The sequence below is a fragment of the Aythya ferina genome (genome assembly GCF_964211825.1).
Source record: "Aythya ferina genome assembly, chromosome: 18".
Classification (NCBI taxonomy): Eukaryota; Metazoa; Chordata; class Aves; order Anseriformes; family Anatidae; genus Aythya; species Aythya ferina.
The window spans coordinates 4,158,798-4,171,753 of record NC_140317.1 but is presented as its reverse complement, the minus strand read 5'-3'; the positions used below and the strand labels follow the sequence as shown (position 1 = coordinate 4,171,753).

At 47.7% G+C, this 12,956-nt stretch overlaps 1 protein-coding gene across 5 annotated transcripts in view; it reads right to left on the bottom strand.

Moving 5' to 3' along the window:
* The window catches only part of TMEM94 (transmembrane protein 94), a 51,787-nt gene that overhangs the window by 35,465 nt on the left and 3,366 nt on the right, over positions 1-12,956 (bottom strand). For 2 of the 5 annotated variants that reach the window (XM_084492039.1, XM_084492040.1), the window contains exon 2: positions 8,541-8,638. In XM_084492039.1, coding sequence (XP_084348165.1) covers positions 8,541-8,564 — 24 coding nt within the window. In that variant the 5' untranslated portion in view covers positions 8,565-8,638. Of the gene's footprint in view, positions 1-3,396; positions 3,552-8,540; positions 8,639-12,956 lie in introns of those variants that run through there. The other 3 variants (XM_084492038.1, XM_084492041.1, XM_084492042.1) reach the window with 2 other exon arrangements.

Genomic DNA, 12,956 nt, shown 5'->3' with positions numbered 1-12,956 from the left:
CGAATGAGCTCCTCTTCTCTCTGCTTTCAGTAAATGTCCTAAATGTTAAATTACTGCTGAGCGTGCCTGCAAATGTCAAGGAAAGGGAACCTGAGCTAGATCTAGCAGCTGCCCTTTGGTTTGAAGAGCTGCTTTGGCTCTTCAGGAAAGAGACCAGAAGCGGCTCAGAGCCAGCAGTGGGGCCACAGAGTCAGGAGACTTTTTGCTGCCTTCTCCCCTCGGTTGGCCCTCCCCAGTTTGATGCAGGGAAATAAGCTGGCAAATGCAGACCAGTCCAGGAGCTTGTTTACATCTATAGCCTTGCCTTGCTCAAAGTGAAACGTTTCCTCTACCTTCCTCGTGAGCTGATTGAGTGTTTGCAGATGGATAGGTAGGAAAAGATCGACCTGATTTTCTGATTTCCCCCCCTGCAGCAGGGTGGGGCAGGGGAGAAATGCTCGGGGTCCCCGAGCATCACCACCTAGCCCTGCCTGCTTCTCACACGAAATATTAGTGTCCTGAAGTCCTCTTGTTTTCATACAACCCTTAGACAGCCACAGCAGCACATTGATTTGTTGTATCAGTCTGTGTTGATATCATAGTTGTTGTATCACATGTGCCAAAGACTTTTTTAAACAATACTGGAGCACACAAATATGCTTGGCTTTACAAAATTCGCCCTTCCCACTGGCTCCGCAGACACGTTGATTGAACCCAGCGGAGTGGTAGACCTGTCCTGTCCTCTGTGCAGTCAGTCTCTTGCAGAATAAAGGCAAGAGATCTCCCCCAGACTGCTGTGCACTTCGCTATAACTGCCTGTAAAAGGGCTGTTTAAACAAATAAGGGAACGGAAAGCAGAGGATTTGCTGGAAGCTTCAATTTTCATAACTGCAATTCCACCTCTGATTCAGAGTGGGATGGAGAGCCCCTGCCAGGCACTGTCAGGTTGTTTCCTTCTCCCCAGGCTGCACACCCCAGGCCCCTTTTTTAACTCTTTGGCTCAGCTGCTTTTCAGATTTAAACACTTGGAGGTGGGAAACTGGGCAGGAGAATGTCCTGCCTTTTTCTGAGAGCTATTTTGCATTCCTCTAGCAGAAACACGAAGGCAGTTTTTAATTTAACAGTAATAGTTTGCAGGCTATTAATCTACTTCAGAGATCACACCTCCTGAAATCCAAGCATTATTCACAGCTTCACAACCACACGAGGAGGAATAACTCCACCAAACGCATTTGCATTATGGAAAGTCAGATTCTTGCTTAGGAGAAGGCACAACAGGATCCGCAGTGGGGCTTTTTTCGGTCCCATCAGGGAGGTGGCAGACACACACACAAAAGCATGCGATTTCTCAGGGCAATATTTCTGACAGCTAGTGCTAGGGAGGGATTTATTTTTGTTCTGAAGCAAATCGTACAGCAGTGCACTGCAGGTCTGCCCAGCTGTGGCTGCTGAGGTAGTGCTCAGACTGTCTGAAACCCAATATCCACTGCGGAGCGATAGAGATGGAGCCAGCAAAGCCAACAGACTGGTCACTCTGGGCAAAGGTTTCCTTTTATTACCTACACCCCTGATTCTGTTAGGCTTTTTGTCTTTCTTGGTGCTCACCTGGTTACTTTTAGAGGTCAGCTTCCTGGCTCTGCAAGAGTGCTCACCCAGTGACCCGAAGTACTTGAATCCTCCACCCTTACTCATTCCCTCTCCCCACACAATAAAGGATAATCTTTTGACTGAGCATCTGGGCTGTTGGTGCAGCTGGATTCTGCTCCTCCTTCTGCCACAGATTTCTGCGTGACAGTAGGAGGATCAGAGGCTGCTCCGTGCTTTAGTTTCTCATCTCTATAATGGGACTACCAACTCCCTACCAACTACAGGCATTAGGAAGATTATAACATTCACCAACCCACCTGAATGCTACTTGGCAGCACAGAAAGAAGAAATACGAGTTGATGGCGTGATTCAGGCAGCTCCATCAAGCACATCAGAGCTCTGCGGGGACCCCTGCCTTTAAAAGTGGCTGTACAAGGAAACGTACCAGAAGGCACGGCAAACACAGCTTTTAAACGCGGTTTAAATGCCACCTGACACGAGCTTGGCAGCCACAGCCTAACTGCTGGTGGTCTCAAATCAAATGAAACAAGTCTGCAGCGCAGCAGTGCCCGAATTAATGGGCAGAGCAATGCTCAACAGCTGTCTCGTTCCTCCATCTGCAGCAACAGGATGAAAGGCAGCCCCGAATCCGCCCGTCCCAGGAAAAAAAAAGAGCCCCCACAGCGTGGTAACTGGGGGCCTGCGGGGGCTCCAGTGTGGACGGTGGCTTTGAGGCTCCCTGCAGCTCATCGCTAACAGGGCCTGCAGCCCTACACCGCAAAGGAGCAGAGCAGCAGGAGCACGGATCTCGGAGATCTGGCCAGAGCAGCACTGCTCAGCCGGCTGAATCACGGCTGCATGCTGCTGCGAACAGAGCCCATTTTATTCCAGACAATGACATTCAGATTTTATGCCCTCTGTAAAGCACAGAGCGAGATGCCAACAGGCACAATCAACCTTTCCACACGGGTAACGCAAAGCTCAGCGCTTTCTTTCTCCCTCAGCCAGCAGCAGCTCAGCAGCAGGATTGTTTTGATTGCACCTTCCCCGGTCTGTCTCTTCGGTCCTGTTTGCAGCAGCAAATCCCCAGCCACAGTCACCTGCTCCACCAGGCTGCTGGCAGGATGAGGCAGTGTTTATGCAGTGCTCTGAAGCTCACCTGTACTGTGCATTTTAAAGCCTTAATTACTTTAATTTATCCTGCTAAAGTGTTCCTTCGAGTTCAGAGACCAGGTGGGGGTCTGTATTTAGTCTGTTTTGACACACTCTGTACTGCTTCATGCCAATGCAGAGCTTACTCCAGAGGATGGTAATCCCCTCCCCGAGACAAGCAATGCTCAGAAATCAATAGAACTAATAGAAGTTCAGCAATTCTTTCATCCTCCTAATAGTTTCCTTCCCATCCCCATTTCTTCATCTGAAGACTTTAGGGACTAAAACTATGATGTGATCTAGCAGGTGCACCACAAAGCACGTTTCAAAGGGGTAAGGAGGATCAACAGCTACAGATCAAAGCACATAAGAGAAGCAGACAAATTTAAGTCAAAAGGCAGAAGGGCAGCAAAGCAGGAGTCAGCAGCTAAAATCATCTTCAGTCCCTCCAGCTAGTCCTAGGGTTAAATCTGCAGTTTCAAACAGGGTTTTTTTCCCCAGCCCCTCCAACACCAAACCATCCCTTTGCTAAAATCTTCCCGGCTCCGTGTCCTGCCCTAACCTCTTTCCCCAAAACACCCAAGCTCTTCATGCACCATCACGTCAGGCAGGATGCAGGTCGGGGAGGGAGAGAGGGAAAGCCATTTTGAATGTAAACGCTAAGGGAGAGAAACTTACTTTGCGGCATTTGCCTTGGCGGGGGATCCAGAGATCAGCCTGCTTAAAGAGCATCGGGGCTGAATTCCTGCGCCACTTCCACAGCAACTTGCACTGCTGCTGCCCTCCAAAACCGAGAGAGCAAAGAGGGAGAGAGAGCAAGACTGTGCAGAGCCCGGCGCTGCAGAGAATGAGACAGAAGCAGCAGAGTGAAGCACCAGGCTGCTGATTAATTCAGCCTGTTTCCAGTCACGCTGCAGATCCAGCAAGGAGGCGGTGGATGGGGGTGGGGGATGAGGGAGAGAAAGGGAAAAAAAAAAAGGCAGAGAGAAGAAAGTTTGCCCAGGATAGCACCAGATGTCTGAAAGAATGGTCCATTCATCAGATGGAGCCGATGCAGCCAGAATCCCCGGGTTCCCTGCCTGTAGAGACGCATACACATGCACAGTAAGGGCTGATGCTGACAGGCAGGGCTCTGTGGAAAAGCAGATGGCAAATTAGACACGACAAAGTGCTATAAAATATTCTACAGGGGAGGTAACACCTGAGCAGGCTAGGAAAGAAGACTAGATCAAGACAGAGAGATCCAGGAATCCTAACTTCCCTTTGTAGCTCTAGAGAATCACCCAGATGGCTTCACAGCTTTGGATTCAAACTCAAAAATAAACAAGGTGGTTACAGGTCCAGTCTGAAGTGTTGCCACCCTCTCTTCTTGTCAACAGAGAAAACAAGAAAAGCCCCTCTAAGCATCCCCTATTCGCACATCCTGAGCCACCCAAGGTGCCTGCAGATTCTTCCCTGCCACGCACTGCACCTGGGGCTCCCCACTTGCACGTGGCACAGAGAGGGCAAAGGACTGGTGCAGGCAGGGAAGGGCTGGGCACCAGCACAGGCACTGCAAGCAAAAGGCCTTGGGAGGTGAAGCAGGAAAAAGCCTCCTCCACCCCATTCTCATCTTTTACAGGAATGCTTTTTCACTGCTGGAGGGAGGTGCCTCGGGTTTTTATACAGCTCCTACTTCAGCGCTGTCCTGATTCTGTCTGGGCTGCCCGGTTCTGCAAAGCAATCATTAAATCAATTACTTTCCTTCCACATGGTAATGAACCGTCCCAGCCAAGAAGCAAGCCAATAGCCTGCCAAGGACTACAGTGAGCCTGTATAAAATGGAATGAACACTTCCAGCCTCAGCAGATCGTGTCGCTCTGGAGAGCACACGCAGGTGTCAGGACTTGCCTGCGAGCCCTGGCCAAGCTCTTCACTTCCTCTCCTTCCCTGAGATTCAGATGCCTAAACAGGCCCAGCTGCTGTTCTGTGTTTAAAGCCAGAAATGCAGGGATGAGAGGTCTCAATATTTAAAATAAACCGAGTGGAGGGAAGATCTAAGACAATTCCTGAAAGAACGAGTTATCACCTTTGTGCTGGCAGTGAGTTACACTTTGGTACGTTATCTCACGAAGCTCTTAAAGGCAAAGCTGAATGGAGGCAGCTACTGCATTTAATGTCACTTCAGGAGAAAGCAGAGGGAGAAAGAGGGAAGAGGACATCCTTCATCCTTCTGTAGGCCACTTGGTTTCCTAGACAACAATGTTAAATTGATTTTAAATTGCAGAGAGGAACAAAATGTCCTAATGGCACAATTTTTCCTTACCTCCTCCTTTCCTACTAAGAAACTAAACTCACCTCACAAAGAAAAAAAGTAAAGAAGAAAAAAAAAGGAAGGACATCGATGGGGTTAGACCGGGCAAATCCTCAAGCAACATACACGTGTCAGCCCCTTCTTATTGTGGTGCTTGCTGAGCTGTTTCCTGTGGCTCTGCATCTTCTGGAGACTTGAATGACTGTGAATAAAACAAGTTGCCAATGACAGCGCAGTACCAGGAATAACCTTTGTGCTCCGTGCAGTCAGGAGATCCCAACACAACTTTCTTCCAGCTCTGAAACCCCCCGTTTGATCACAACACAAATGGAAATACATCTCGACTCCTCTTCTTTACCCCACTGCTGAGAGACTTTGCTCTGAAGCATTTTGGGCAGGGCAGTAATTAGCACTACGTAGCTTCCTTCTGGTATAATCTGGTACCATAAATTGCATCTGGCCATGCATTTGTGCATTAAATAACAGAATGTGCTGTCTTAGAAAGAACAGAAGCTATAAACTTAAGATCTGAAGATAACACTGGGTTGAAGTAACAGGCTGAGTATGAAGGCACAGGGGAGGGACTGAAACTCGTAAAAAAAAAAAAACAACACACTGCAGCATAGAAGAGAGACACCTGTAGAAAAAAAGACCAGTTTGGGAAAAAGCCTTTAGAAAAAGGGCTAAGATTTTAAGAACCTGCAAAGCAGTGAAAAAAAAAAAAAACAACAGAGATGGTTCCTGGCAAGATGAGAAGAGACGGAGGAGTTAGGCTGCTCTTCAGTCCAAAGGTAGGACTGCAGCTCTGGTTAGGCACAGCGGAAGGAGATCGCTCAGGACCATCTGTGCTACAGCCAGAGCAACGTGGAGTAGAGCCCAGGCTCTCTCGAATCCATTCCCAGGCTGTAGCCATGAGGCACAGTGCTGCTGTCAGGCTGCAGCAATTACACTGGGGTAACACAGCTCAGTAATTACTGGTAACCGTGGGATGGATGATGTCAATAATTTCTAATAGATGGACTTGCTTCAGGTACGACCTAGCTGAAGTAACTCAAACTCATGAGCCTCGTGCTCTCCTGCAGCAATCAATGCTTTCGTCTACCTTGATATACGCTCAGCGGGTCTCAGAGCAGAGATTCTGGCACTTTTCACAAGTATTAAATTCACTTCAGAAATACAGAGAAAATTAAAAAGTCAGGAGAAAAGGGGAAAGAACAAGAAATCGGTACATTTAATTTAAGAGGGTTTTGGCACTGCTCCTAAAATCCTCTCTGCTTTTCTCCGCAGTGTCTGGCTTCTGGCAGGCTTGGAAGGTGGCCTACATTACACCTGAAAAACTCTGATCCTCAGCCATTTCTAACAACAGAAATGTATTAGCTGACTGAAGCCAGAGGACGTCTCTCATCCTTGTGAGTGACACATGTCTGCAGCAGTGCTCAGAGCATGTCCTCTGCTCCAGGAGCTCTAACTCTTATCGCACGTATATTCACCCATGGTCTTTCCTCAGCCCTTAAACAAAGGAAGTTATAAAACACAGCTGTATGCACCAAGGATTTTTTAATTCCTATGGAAAAGAGAGTGGTGATTTTAATCCCTGTTCAGAAAGGAGGGACAGAAAACTTCAGTAAATCAGGAAAGGAGACAAGGGCTTCCAAACACCACGTTTCCCTGTAATCTGTTGTGCAGGACACGCTGCAAACTCAGACACAACTCAAGATGGAAGCCTTTTAAAGGGCTGTTACAAAACAGACCACTCTGCTGTCTGTCCGGCGATTTGGTATGCTCTTCCTGCTCTGCACAAGGAAGGATGTCATATCAGAAAGAGGCAGATGAAACAAAGATAGTGACCTGCAGCTAAAGTGTCCCCCCGTGCTCTGCTGTGGCTGCAGCAGTGCCGCTGTTGGAGCGCTCAGATCCCATACAGACCACATCTCTGTGCAGAATGGTCATTGCATCATCTCTTCCAATGATCAATACCAGAGAGCTCACAATGTCGTTAGCAAGAGAATAAATAGATCATTATCTTCACTGGAATGCTACCTCCATAGAAATCCAGCAATTTGACATAACACAGTTCAAACACATCTTCCAAGCATGCCAGTGCTGAGGGGGTCAGGTGTGAGCACGCGCAGGCCTTCCTGGTGTAGCACACCACGGAACAGCAAACCCAGGAAATAAGAAGCCTAGGAGGCAAGTGCAAGGGCTGATGTGAAAAACTGAGCACCTTTTAAGTTGCTGCTGTAGTAATCTGTTAGGGCAGATCTGGCTCTAGATGATTATCTACCGCACTTTGCACTAATGAACAAAACCGCCTCTTGATGCTGGAAGCACTGTAAACAAAGCAGCAGGACAAGGATGCACGCAGAGGAACAGAGGCAGCAAACGCTCCGCCTGGCAGAACAAGGTTAAAGAGTGGTGGAGGGAGGGACGCCAAAAAGGAAAACCAAGAAAAGGAAAACCATGTTCTCTTACCAGAGCCAGCTGAGAGCTTGGTGTGTACAACCTCCCCGCAGGTCCCAAACCATCACTCCCATTACTGACTGGGATGCAGAGCAAGGCCCAGTTCATGTTTTTGGAATGACAAATACATTTGCGACCCAGGTGGCTGCTGAAATAAGGCTAAACCAAATCTTGAAAGAACATCTTGCAGCACTTCCAGCACAAAGTTGCCCAGTACCTACATACACTGGTCATCGGAAAAACAGGACTCGGAGGATTTCGTTACCCTATTTTACTGAAAACACCTTGTGAATTCAGCCTCTCAGATAAAGCTAAACTAAGCAGCCAGAGGACCGAAGCCCCACCTTAAACCTCAAAAAAGACACAGCATATGTGAGAGCACATACTTCATCTGTGTTGTTCCACCATGGTGCCTCAGTCCAGCCTGCAAAGGACTCGTTCTAGACATGGGAGTTCTGCTTTCTCTAAGCCATTCAGTTCTGCAGCTCCACCGAGATTCCCCGTAAAGGGATCTGGATGAGATGTGAGAACTCACCCCCTACCAATGCAACACATTTAAATAGATCCCTGTGGAAATAATTTTGGGCCTCTGACGAAGCAAGCTATGTGTAAAGCCATCAAGCAAAAATTAATTTCCCAAACTAATTGCCTAGGTTAGTTGACTTCTAAAAGAAAACTGAGCAGCACTAAAATCCACAGCTGACTTGTGAGCGCAGGAGGAAATCACACCGCTGGTTCTTGGGAGCCCACCTCACGAGGTCTGTTAACTGCTTTGGGGATTCCTAGCTCTCATCCCACTGAATGTTGATCCACGAGCTGTAAAATACGAGACAACTACTACAGAACAGCACCCTGCCATCTGTGGGCCACCCCGCAGCAGACCTTAGCGACTGCTCCAAGCCAGTACATCCCCGGGGTGTGAAGGTGACAGAGCTCTCACTTCTGACACTAACCATGGGTTGCACCATCCCATAAAAGTGCCCAGCGGTGAGTCTTGGCTTAAAGTAATGAAAAACAGTTAAAAGGGCTCAGTGTTTAAGTTGGGCGTGACCCTTACAAGGAAACCTACCTGACACTTCTCCTTGAGGTCCATGGCGATGCAATTCCGTAAGCATGTCCAGCAGAAGGGGATTGCTTCTCAGGGGAGAATGTCTCTCACATCACCAGCTGCGGAAACAGAAGGGGAAGCAATTAATCTCCCCATACTGCTGCCTTTACAACAAGAACGCGATGGAATTCACATAATTCAGATTGTTCTTTAAAAGAAGGAGAACTGGGGAGCAGAAAGTATTTCTAATAGTGCAACGCCTCCCCTTTTACCCAGAGCTGATCCCATCAGCTTAACCCCCCCAAAACTGGAAGCAGGAGATGAATTGAGCTCCCTGCAGCTCCGAGTAAGAGCAGTAATTGCAGCCCTGACATACTTTCAGGCAAGCATCCAGAAAAAGCTGACAAGGCTCTGGATTCCACCAGGTGTTGGAGCAGGCTGTTACCCATAGCTATTTGTCTGGCTATTCTTATCTTCTGGGAGCTTTGTCCAGCTAATCTCTAATAGAGCCTGCAGTAATGATTCTTCCATTTGCTGCAAAACACTCCCCGTGACAGGGCTGTGCTGCTGGGGACCCGACCATTTTTATTTTAACAAACTGGGGATTTTTAACAAACTGGCAGAATTCAGCTAGGAAGCAGCTCTGGAGCTCCCATCCTTTTCCGAGCCCGTCCATCCCTTGATCTCCCATGGCATAAATTTGCTCTTTCCACAGACACAAAAACATCTTTTCTGGTGCCCAGCAAAGGGTCTGTGTGCCTTGCTTCAGAGTATTCTCGTATACACGCTGAGATATTAAAAGATTATGCAACAAGTGGTCTTGGGAAAGCCTGTTCGTTGGTTAATAACTCTTGTTTCTATTTTAACATCCCACACCAGCTCAGGGCTTGGACATGCACTTCTTGTAAATCCAAGCAAACAAGGAAGTAGCTAGTTCTGCAAATCAATCCCAACCATCCACACGCTTCTAGATACAGAGGGCTGGCTTTTGCCAGCAGGACTTTATCACCCCAGACTACTGCACTGCCTTCTTCCAAGGGTTCTGGCGATCCCATCCTTGTGACAGTCACCTATAGCACTGCTCTGTGACGACTGCTACTATTACTGCGATGCTGCGTAATTTGAAGGGAAATAAAAGGCATCTAAAGCTCGCTCAGAAAGCCCCCGCTGCCAGGCCGAAGTGTTAGATGTCACTATTTCCTCTCGTGCAGGCAAGCAGTGCCCCTGCCTTCTGGGAAGCAGCAAGTATTCAGTCCTCAGGCTTCCTGTTCTCAAAGAACCGCGTGCAGCACAGCCACCAGCACCTGCAAGTGCCATTTGCTGGCCGCCGTCTGGCTGGCATGAGCCACAAGTCTGGACTCTGCCCTACTTTTCTGTTCCGTGACCCCTGTCAATGTGCACACACTGAGGGAACGAAGCTATTTTCAGTCACTTCATATCCCTGCCAGGCCAATTAGCAACTGCAAAGGGAGGATCAGACAAAGTTACTGGAGCGAGGCTGACAAAGGGAGCTGGGAGTGGGAAGGAGGAAAATGCAGCTTTGTGCGCTGGCACACAGCAATTAGAGCTTCGGTATCTTGCTTTAACTTGAGCCTCATTTCTACAAAAGAGATGATTTTAAGATGGAGGAAATGGCCACTAACAATTAGAGGGCTAAGAAATAAATCCACGATTCTTCTTTTTACTCCCTCCCGACAGAAGATTTATTAGTACCGCAGGATTTATGCACCTCGCTCTCACTCGTTCAGACAAAAGCAAAGTGCCTGAACTCTCTGGATCTGGACTTCAAAAACACAATTATCAGTGACAAGACTGGGTAACTGGGAAGCCAAAGTCACAAAAGCAGAGCGAGAAAAAACATCCTGAACTGTCTGTGCCAATCCCTCAGAGTCCGGATCAGCAGCGGTAGCGAGTGGCTCTGGCTGCAGGGCAGGGGCCACGGGGGGAGCAGCAGGGCAGGAGGCAGGATTTGCTGCGCTGCAGCGAGTGCCCCTCTGGGTTAGGCACCGGGCTGAAATGTGATCTTGAATGCAACACACGCCGTGCCTTAAAGTTCAAGGCACACCACCCGCATGCTTAGGAACACCACCCCGAAGTCCCTCGGTGCTAGGAAGCAGGGTATGCAGCAGCAGTGATAAAGTAGGGAAGTCTGGTTGGAAAGAGGCTCCGTATCTAGAGAAATTCAAAAGCTGTTAAAATGAACAATATAAGAGCTTGCAAAGGTAATCAGAAGTAATCAGAGTGGTGTATGCGGCACTGCTTCATCATCAAACACACTCAGGGCTTCTCCAAAATTGGCTGCAGGACAGCTGATAGTAAAAGCAAAGACAGGCTGCAATGAGAAACAAGCTTTCCTGAATTTCTGCACTAGGACTAGCATTGTAGCTATATAAAATGCAATTTGCACACTTCCTTTCAACTGCATGCTTTGTCAAAATAAAAACTCTGCAAGATTAGTTGCAAGAATTATGTCATACAAACTAAAACCTCAGATGCATTTCAGGGGTCTCACAAACACCCAGAAAACCGCTTCACATGACAAGAAGAGGAAGCAATTCCTGAATTCTGCAGGCAACTCGCAGTCCATCGATCTGCAGAGATGTGCAGCCATCCATCCCAGCTCTCCTCCCAGACTCTTCTCTTTCAGGGATTCCTGTAATTCCCCGCACTGGGTACGTGTCCCTCCATCACCCCTAGAAAACAGCAAGGCCGTGCCACGCTCTGGACCCATCCCAGGAGTTCTGTGCACTCCTGCTTCCTCTACACAACCATATCTGCCTCCTCTGTCCTCCTTGTTCTTATCTCTCTTCTGTCTGCCCAGGCAATTAGTCACTCATGCTGTCAACACGTTACACTCTGCCAGAGAGCAGGACAGAAATGAAACAGGGCTGCTTTGCTGGAACATGTCAGTGGGCGTCACGTATTCAGCCGCAGACGATCAGAGATGCTTGAGGCTGCGGTTGCTCCAGTCACACACCTGAGGCTCCAAGGGCACCCAGTCTTCCCCTTTCACTTTTCCAGCACCCTCCCTTCTCCTCGGGATCCTGATGCCTGCAGCAGTCTGTGAGACTTGGGAATGGCTGGACGTGGCATTCGAGTGTCATCATGCTACAGCCAGGCTGGGAAGTGCATCCAAATCATAAGGTAGAGAGAAACCCAGCACAGCTCCCACCAAATAAAATAACCCAGTCCCGTGCTCATATCACTAACCATATGCTAACTCTGAAAACCCTGAGTGCAGAACTGGGCCTTAGCCATGTGGAGAAGTCGGCACTACACGTTAGGATTTCTTTACTTTCTAAGAATGAACGAGTTCAGCTCATTGCTTGGTTTCAGCAAGTGGATCTGCCATCCATGCCTTTTCAAACCCAAAGAATACCTTCCCGTCGCTCTGAACTCATTTCTGTTCAGAAGTGCCTTGATCTGAATATCAAGAAGTATTTGAAACATCCTTCTGAACATCAAAAGCAGAACTCTACAAAGCACCATTCAACTTTCATGTACCTAAGCATACTGAATGCTGTCTTACGCAGTCAGTGTATTCAGATGGGTAATAAACACGGCGCTTTCAGCTCCTCCATTTAAGGTCGGTTTTAAAGCATGGCAACTTACTCACACCATCAGTATAAGATATCACTGCTGAAATTTAATAAGAAACTATACGACACGATATAGCACGCTGAACCTATAGACACCAGGAAAGAAAAATGTGTTTCAGAAGCTGCAAGTCTTTGGGGAGAAAAAGAAATCAAGCTAACGATAAGTGCTTTCCTGAAAGCATTCAATCACTGATTCTTCGTGTTATTTACTGAAAATTCTCAACATAGACTATAAAAATGATGGGGACTCGGAACATTTCTTGCTGCCAAAAGTGTATTCCTCAAGAACAGAAGTCTGATCTGTCACCAAGAATAGAAACACGGGGGAACAGATAATAACGAAAAAAGCAGCTGCCTCCGAAAGCATGGCTTAGATTAGAGCTGATTGTTTTGATATCAGCAGAACCATACGGTCTTCCTACTCATCAGTAGCTGAGATGTCTGCCTGCTAATTTGCAATATGGTCACATTTGCTGATATATGGGCTTCCAAAGGTGCATAAAGTGATACTGTCAATTGATTTGAGAGCCATTGAGAGCACAGAATAATTACAGCAAGGCAGCTGGCAGTCACACTTCTTGGCTTTGCTATCAGCTTGTGAAAAAAAGAACTTGTCAAAATTTGGACCAGCTAAACATTCCCTGCCTCAATAACCCTGTACTAAAGACAAGGAGATTCATCCCTGCTTCTGAGAGAAACTCTAAAGTAAACGTATTAGTATTTGTAAAATGAGATCCTCTGCGCTGGGGCTGTGTATGTGCTAAGTATTAGAGACTCAGCAGTGGTCAAGCGTCTCACTGGCACATGGCTGTGAAGAACCAGGAGTGCATTTCACAGA